At 52.2% G+C, this 8,325-nt stretch overlaps 1 protein-coding gene across 1 annotated transcript; it reads right to left on the bottom strand.

Moving 5' to 3' along the window:
• Positions 1 to 2,066: 2,066 nt before the first annotated feature.
• Positions 2,067 to 7,244, bottom strand: EMWEY_00039000 (chypothetical protein, conserved, putative; the record flags this gene model as incomplete). The annotated part of the gene is made up of 8 exons (XM_013482425.1): positions 2,067 to 4,607; positions 4,715 to 4,836; positions 5,017 to 5,136; positions 5,297 to 5,395; positions 5,593 to 5,816; positions 5,926 to 6,173; positions 6,450 to 6,602; positions 6,789 to 7,244. 8 exons carry the CDS (start codon positions 7,242 to 7,244, stop codon positions 2,067 to 2,069), a joined length of 3,963 nt encoding a protein of 1,320 aa, XP_013337879.1.
• Between the last annotated feature and the right edge of the window lie 1,081 nt (positions 7,245 to 8,325).

Raw genomic sequence — 8,325 nt, 5'->3', positions numbered from 1 at the left:
TTTCAACGCCGTTTCGTTCTCCGCTCAGCGCTTGAGCTTCCTTGGGACTCGTCTCTTCCGACTTCCGGAGAGGCTGAGTATATGAAAAGGGCGAATGTGCCTGCGAAACTCCGGAGAAAAATACACATACGATTATTCCAATTTAGTTACGGTAAGTAGTTGTCTTTCCTTGTTCGTTGGTGCTGACGACAGCAGACCACTCCGGGCGCCGTAGTCCCTAGTGCTGCGCACTGCCCGCTGCAAGCTAGCACGCCTTCCGTGAGTTGAATGAGTTCAATATTCACCTTTCAAAGCTCCAACATTTTTGTTTTGTTATATCAATATCATCAGATATACACGGAGAGACAGGACCTTCAAAACAAAATTGCTTAGTGTGCAACCGACAAAACGCCCAATGGACCAGCAAGGCCTCAGCAGTGGAAACAGAACAATTTCGCCATACGGTTCGCTATTATCCAGTAATGTACCCCACAATTAAACAGCACTAGAACGTAAAATCAGATCTTCTCTTCTTGATGAAATGCTTTGCTGCGTTTGTTGTCGCCAGAATTTCTAGTCAGTTCCCACAAACACTCGCTACTGTCTCCGGTCCGCTTGCCAATGCACTGCAGCCCCCATGAGAAGCACAATCTGCCTTCTTCGGTGCATATGGCATTTAATTAGATTTACTTCCTGTGCACTGGCGAGTCCTTCTGTTTATCTGTGTGGATATTGCTCCTTACATCCCCTACCGTGCCCAGGCGGTCACTGTCAACTCACTAGTGCCACTCAAAATATTGTGACTATGCACTATTCTGTTAATATTATGGCACCTTTGTTCCCTTATTTACAGTTTTGCTGCTACTGTATTTCGACCTACCTGAAGTTCCCACCCTGAACTCCACAAGTCCTCAAGAAAGGTGGTTGTTGTAGATGCACCTAACTTCAAATGCTCTATTCCAAGTATCTACGCTTATTTTCATTATTACACGACCAACTATATGCCGACGGTGGCGTACCCAAGATGCGACGGATGATGTAGAAGCCGTGAAAAGATTGTCATGGACCTTCGTGATGCATGCTACAGCATGCCCCCTCCATCTGTCCTGTTCGCGTGGTTCCCAAGAGACAGCCTCCTTCCTGGCAACCGAACTGGTGAAACCTCTCTACGACACAGAATCACCGCCATCGCTCTTGGATACGCCTTCGAACAGGATGCCAACAGTCTCTTGCCCGTTGCTGTTAAAATGACTACGTAGCAACTCATTCCCGCCTCCCAAACCATAAAGGTTGCGAGATCACGTCAAAAGCTCGCTATTATATTTAGGCTGCTTCGGCACGCATGAAAAACATACTCACGCGCCCAAAAAGCGAGTCATCAACACCTGTGCAACCCTTCTGAGCTCAACGAAGCATCAACGCTCAAGTTGACAATGAACTGTCTAGTCTGAGCTCGAGCACTCTCAATCGACCTCCTCCAATCCAACCATCTCTGGAACCAGACACCAATCAAACATTCCACTGCATCTATTTTGTATGTTAACCAACCGTTAACCTGCTCCATGCTCCCATGTGTGGGTGCTATAATTGTAACCACGGTGGGGGCTTCCCCAGAAACGCTACAACCACTTCACAACATGAGAAATCCGCCCCTCCGTTTGTCGTAGCAAGTGGATGCCACCAAAACGTCACACCCTTTAGCAAGGCAGGTGGTATCCAAAGCACCAAAACGCATCGATGCATATGCTAGAAGTAGCGATACTCCCTCCTGGCGCTAACCCAATGGGTCAGGCCGGGGGTAGGCCAAATACATACGCTGCATGCACCGCCTCCCAGCCACAAGCTGCGCGCTCCTTCCCTGAGCCATCATCGAGAAACAAGATTACAAACGCGACGATGGGTTGCACTGACTAAGTACAGTTCCAGGAAACAAAATGAGCAGCTTACAAGGACTCAAAGTCGCTAAATTGCCATTGCACCCCGGCAATGGAACGTTCAAACGTTTGATGTTTCGGTTCTAGGTATGCCATTTGCGCTGCCTACATGCTCAACAAAGAAACAAGGGACTAATAACACGGAGACAGATATTATTCGTCATCTGAGTCCGTGTCCGCTGCGCAACCTTTCTTGTTGGTCTCGCGGACAAGCTGGTTAACTTGGCGGTTGGCCCGTTTAAGTTCTGGGGAGAGCATTTTGATTAGAGGAGTTGTTGTTATAGCTTTCCGACCGTCTAGTTTGCTGCCAGGTCCCGTCTCGATAAGCATTTCAATCAGTTCGTGGGGAGGCACAGTTTGGAAATCTCCGTCATTGTAATCTATTCGGAACTGATTGGTATAATACGTAATTTTCTTCTCCTTTTCGTCTTCTTTGCTACCCTCGCCACTTCCTTCCGTATCACCATCTCCAACCTTGCTGGAAATTGCTTGATAGTTGCTCACGACTCCATAATACCACTTCTTCTTTGAAGGGCCATCCGGAAACTGGTAGTCCACTCTTGTCTTTCCCAATGTGACACTTAGCAACGGAATGCTCCCCTTCCACACTGTCTCTGTTTCATGAACTTGCGGCTTCTGCATGTTCTCTGCGCTGCGGCGAGCAGCGTTCTCATGGATCCTTGACTGCCTGTTTCCGGTCATAAGGGAGTTCATGTTGACCCCCCTCTGCAGTGGGCTCATGTTGTCGAAAAGTCTCTGCAGTTTCTGTTGATGCTCTCTCTGCACTGTCAGCAGGGCGTCTTGAAAGCACGTGAGAAGTGCATCCTGAATCTGTGCAGGAGAAACAAAGTGCGGATGATCCCAATTAGATGCCAAATGTCTCTTGGTTAGCCTGCAGACCTCTACACTTGCCTTCGCCCCGTACAACTTGTAGCAATGCACACACGGCTGCAGAGAGCCCAAAAGCGCACGGGGTTCTACCAGCATATCCGTCCTGCAACCCAGCAACTCTTCGCTTGAACACTCATCAGGGGTCAGCGCCACGGGGCAAGGCTGCATTTTGCTGTTTCGCCTCTTGTCGCTACTGTTACTGTATACGCGCATTGCTTCCTCAATCACCACACCGTTAGTATGTTTCTTGTAAACACCGCCATCCCTGTCACTGCCCCTAGAACATGTTGGTTCTGCATTCCGCTGTGCGTCGTCGCTGCTTCCTTTGCATCCCAACGACCGACTGGTCCCAACAGTTCGAAGAGATCGCGCAGCTCCCGCGTCACCCTTCACAATCCCCGATCTTCCATCGCATTGCTCTACAGGATATTCGGGCGGCTTCTGGCTTTCCGGTAAGGAGTTTCCTCTCGTGAGCTTTTCACTCGGCAATGCCACCTTGGAATCCTCTTGACAGCTTGACAAGGATTCACCGGTTTCGCCAGTACTCTTAGGTGCATCAGAGGGAGGAGGTTCACCCTCTACAAAGTATGGTGCTGCAGCACCGGATGCTGCCCCTGCTGCATGATCGCTTAAATCAGCGTTCCTGCCTGGGGCTACCGATCCCCCCGTTTCCAGCCGAGAGTCATGCCCTCCCTTTGTGGGTGAAAACGAGCTTTCCTGGTGGCATTCGTGCTGTGTGCCTGCACCAATAACACCCTCGGACCTGCTGTGAAAGTGAGGGGACGGAGACTCCGTAGCGGCCTTCCTCGGTCTCTTGGAATGAGCCCGCAGCCCAGTCCCTCTGCCGCACCCTCTGCGTTTCGCGCCACCTGCAGCAGCCGCATCTTGATTACTTGAGCCGTACGAAGCGTATCGGGTGTTGGCCTGCTCCGCGTGTGTTTTCTGGGCTTCTGACATCACCATACATCTCGCCCCTGGGTCGCCTGCGCACGGTAGAAGCAGCGGGTTTCCCTCACCAAGGACCTTACGGGCTTGCCAGTCCACTGAGAAATTCATGGCGGTGGCCATTCGTTCCCACTGCAGCCGGCAAACGCAGCAAAACCACTTGCAGTCCCCCTCAACAAACCACCGGTATACGTCATCGACTGTCTCCCCGCCACTTACAACACCGAATTTTGGGCCAGGCTCTGTTGCTTTTGTTGTCCCAACAGAGGCATCACTCAATCCTCCTGAAGGGCTGAGGGGGCTGCGAGGATCTTGAATAGATGCAGACGTGTCAATGTGCACAGGTTGCTCATGTTTTAGCACCCCATCTGGCTGCTGCTGTCCATCCTGCCACTGCTCCTGAGGCGGCTCTTGCTCCTTCTGGGGATTTTGTGGGTCTCGTTGCTGTGGATTCTTATTCCGTGTAGCTTGCTCTGGCTGCAGCTGCTCCTGCTGTTGCGCGTCCTGATGCCGGTCAGCGCCATGGACCCCGAAGATGCAACGGAGATGGCAGGGTCTGTCGCATCCGTCGCAGTGCACGACCTGTTCACCCCAGGTACACGGTGTCTGCCCATACCCTGTCACATCTGTTGCCTCAGTCTTCTGTTGCCCTTGGTTTTGCGGCTTCTGCGGCTTCCCAGCTGCCGGCTTGCCGCCAGCGCCTACAACCTTCACAGAATGCTTCGCGGAGGTGCTTGATACTAAAGGTATTTCGTCTGAGTGGCAGTACGGGCACACTTCACCCATCCGGGCTCGAGTCTGCAACGCCACGTCGTTGTCCCGCACTAAGCACTCTGCGTTCCGTGCCGGCGCCAGCGTCTGTCGCACATTGAATACCACAACATGCAAGGAGGGCCAGTGAGATAACTGCACTCAATAATACAACACAGTATCCATGTGAGCAGCCGTAGATGAAAGCATCACACCTGACAGGCGCCGGCTTTAGCGCCAATTCGATAGTCGAGAAGCTCGCGGGCTATCGCCTTATGGGAGGCATCTTGCACCCTATTAAACCAGTCATAACCGAAGTCAGCCAGCACTTCTTCCCCTGCAGCAACAGCAAAATTAGCACTGGCCAACTGCATCAACATTTCACAAGCTGGTGGTTAGAAAGCGAAATGGCGTGATGGTGCTGCCTTCCCTGTATGGATTGATCTTGCGTGCCTGCATTTAAACCAAAGAATGCTGGATGTCAAATCAACGTGCAGTGAATTGTGTAGGAATGCACCTGGTTCTATTGCAACTCCTGGTATCGTTGTGAGAACGATGTGGGGCCAGCCGTCCACAAACACCTGTTGCCATTCTGTGTTGCAGTGGCATATTTTCTCGCCCAGCAATCCAATGGTGCCTGAAGAGGTGGCAGAACATGAAACTGTGCCTTAGAGCAAAATTACTCAGGCAATTCACCAAGCTCACAGCGTAGACAGTGTAAATACTGCTGGCAGCCGCCTGCACCTACGTAGAAGCAATCGGACGCGACGGAACAAAGGGCGTGTGACAAAACATACCGTAATGATTGACAAGCGACATTTGGTTGCATGCATCATGAGAATCCAATACCAACTCTCCGCGCACAGGGAGCGCCACCCGTTCGATATTTGAAGAGCCTTAAAACCAACAAACAAACATCCCTTCGGACAATGCGAGCTGTGCATTAGTTCAGGCAAAAACTGCGGCACCCCTTCCAATTCCCCAAAGACGCGGACCGCTGCCAGCTCCTGCTCCTTTATGGAATAGGAACTTCAAGGCATTATACACGGTCTCCCTAGCTCACTAGGCAAACCTACTCTCCCATGCGTCGCACCTGTAACTTGTACTCTGCGCACGCCTTCATTATTCGCGGTGTCTCCATCGTCCTCTTTTACCCCATTCTTCTTCCCCGACCCCGACGACTCAACGGAGACTGGGGATGCGGCATTATCTGTAGTAGAGGGTCCCTCGTCCCCGGAAGAGTCACTATCCTTCTCGAATTCCTCCGCCGCGCGCCAGGCCAACGCGCAGAATGACAGGTCAAAGACGTACTCAAATCTGCAGATACGAAAACGTCAAATTATGCGGCTGTGCCGACAATAGCCCCTCATGGTACCATTTACAACTCAAAACACGCACAAGTCGGGGCAGACAATCGGTGAAGTACCTTTGTTTGTTTGTGCTTCCGGCGCGGACATGCCCCGTGTATTCCCCAAGTATTCTTCTCTCCTTTGAGGCCCTTATCGGCTCCTTCCCAGCGTACACGACGGTGTAGCAGCTCTCGCCTGGAGGAGTTGCGAAGCGCACGGGATGAGTGGGGTCGGTGACCCTGCATACCACGAGGTCTGGGTCTACGAACCCATGCACCACCGACATGATACTATTCCACATATCCCGCATGGAAGACCGAGATACCTGAAGCAGAAACCCAGCATTACAGGAAACACAACGCAAGTCAACGCAACCTGCACTACCAAGACTAATCCATGCACGAATAGGAACAAATGAGCACGCGATACACAGACACTGGAATGCTCATCAAAATTGGTGTGGCTTCCGAATGTAGGATTGAAGAACACAGGTTATTCAACAATACAAAATATACACAACTGTCAAGAAGTGGAGACAAATAGGCATGCACCTGCATGCATACGTCACGGGCCCACGACTTACACATTGACCGACACCCACCTGGAGGCCACCGCGTTTGAAATCAGGGCAGACAATAACGCTGTGCCACTTGCTGTGGACCCAGCCCTCTCGGTTATTCCCCCAACCCTCACACTGTCGCTGAAAAGCTTCCAGAAGTCGCGCATGTTCCGACTCTGCCCGATCATCCCGCACCTAAGCACGCATCATGAGCAAGTCCTGGCAATTTAACAAACCGGCGAATAGCTAAGGGACGAGCCCAAATTCGATGTTCACCACTACAGCAAGGCAACCATCACCCTAGAATCCTCCGATGGAGGAGCGGATAAAAAGAGGGGGAAGTGGATATTGGGCTGCGTAGTTGTGTGGACTGCTGCGAACCTGGGTAGCTGCCCAGTCTATGCCTCTCTCCTCCAGCACCTCCTTAAGTGTACAAGGTTCTAGGCCCCTAGCCTTTAGGCTTGTAAGGAGCTCGGGAGAAAGCTGGGGGAGAGAGTCCTTCACCTGACGTGCAGCACTGAGGACGGCCTCTGGTGATACGAATTTGCTGCAGAGGGCAGCACCCGAGGCACCACTACCAACTCCTTGGGAAGGTCTGTTCTTGCTGCGACCCCTAAGGAAAGTGCCTCTGACCCCGCCTCCCCCTCCTCTGCGCCGGCCACCGCAGCCTGCTGCATATTGTCGTGCATGCATGCCATTCTGGGGCTTCGTGGAAATGAACCCGCTAGGATCAACCGCCGAGTTTGCCTGAGCCTGGTCATTCTCTTGACTCGCACTTGGGCTGCTAGAGGCAGCTGCAGAGAGGGAGGCAGCTATGTGACCTCCCTCTTCTTTCATTGGAGGCAGTCGTGTAGATGGTGCAACAGAGGAATGAAATGCGCTTTAAATTCCGCGGCGCACGCAGTCCCGGCGCACCAATGGCACACAAGCCTTCAGCGAGGTATAGGGAGCCAGGCTCTAGCGGCCTGAAGGCAAGAAAAAAACCCGGAAGTCTCACCTGCAGCCAGGCGAAGAGCCGTCCGATGCAACGGGAGAGGCAAATCCACTGCCTGGGTTAAGACGAGAAAGGCTTCCACTCGTCGACGGCATAACAGCCTCTCCAAACCACACTGTCAGCTGCAGCCAGAAATGCAATAAACTAGGGAAGATGGGCTGCCCAGGGTCGGAAGGCAACAGCACAGCCGCAACTGTTTGAGCAGGGTTGGGCGCTGCTGCTGCTGCTGTTGCTGCTGTGCTGAGATGCTGGTAGACGGAAGCAAGGAGTTGCAACCTGAAGACGGCACGGCTTCAACTAGCCGCCACACGGATGCTTGTTTGTTGCAACAGAAAGACCTCCAGTGAAGCTCCACAGGGGAGGCCAACAGAGAGGAAGCCGATGAACAGCCAGGAAAAGGGAAGAGGGGCAAAGTGGGTGTGTAGTCCCGTAGGACAACGCAGCATGGGTTGCTTGCTGCGCCTATACTCAAGCAAAAAAGACGAAGAAGTCAAGGATGCAGGCGTCTATTCGGGTAAAGCGGCGTGAGTGAACGGGTCTCACTAGTACAAGGGGCTGGGGAGGACGAGGAACTGGCTACGGCAGCCCACACTCTTGTGGTTTACACTTTTATCCACTGCTCAAAATAAAAACTGTTGCTGTTTTTTTTCCATACTGCATCTATCCCGGGGTCTGTTTCACGCAACTCTCCAGGTAAAAACACAATACTTCACACTTACTGCAGGCGGTACCCCCCCACTAGCCGAGACGTGAAAACACACACCACGTGTGAACCTCGAGGGACTTAGACGCAGAAGGATCGACCAGGAAGTACCTTTTGTTTTCGAGCATAGTATTGTCTACCTTGATTCTATTCGTAGCCGGTCTTACACATCCGGTGGCTACATAGATGATCTACACACGACAAGCCCCCCCCTCCCCCCC

The sequence above is a fragment of the Eimeria maxima genome, genomic scaffold, assembly GCF_000499605.1.
Source record: "Eimeria maxima Weybridge genomic scaffold, Emw_scaff614, whole genome shotgun sequence".
In the NCBI taxonomy this organism is placed as follows: Eukaryota; Apicomplexa; class Conoidasida; order Eucoccidiorida; family Eimeriidae; genus Eimeria; species Eimeria maxima.
This window is presented reverse-complemented; position numbering and strand designations above follow the sequence as displayed.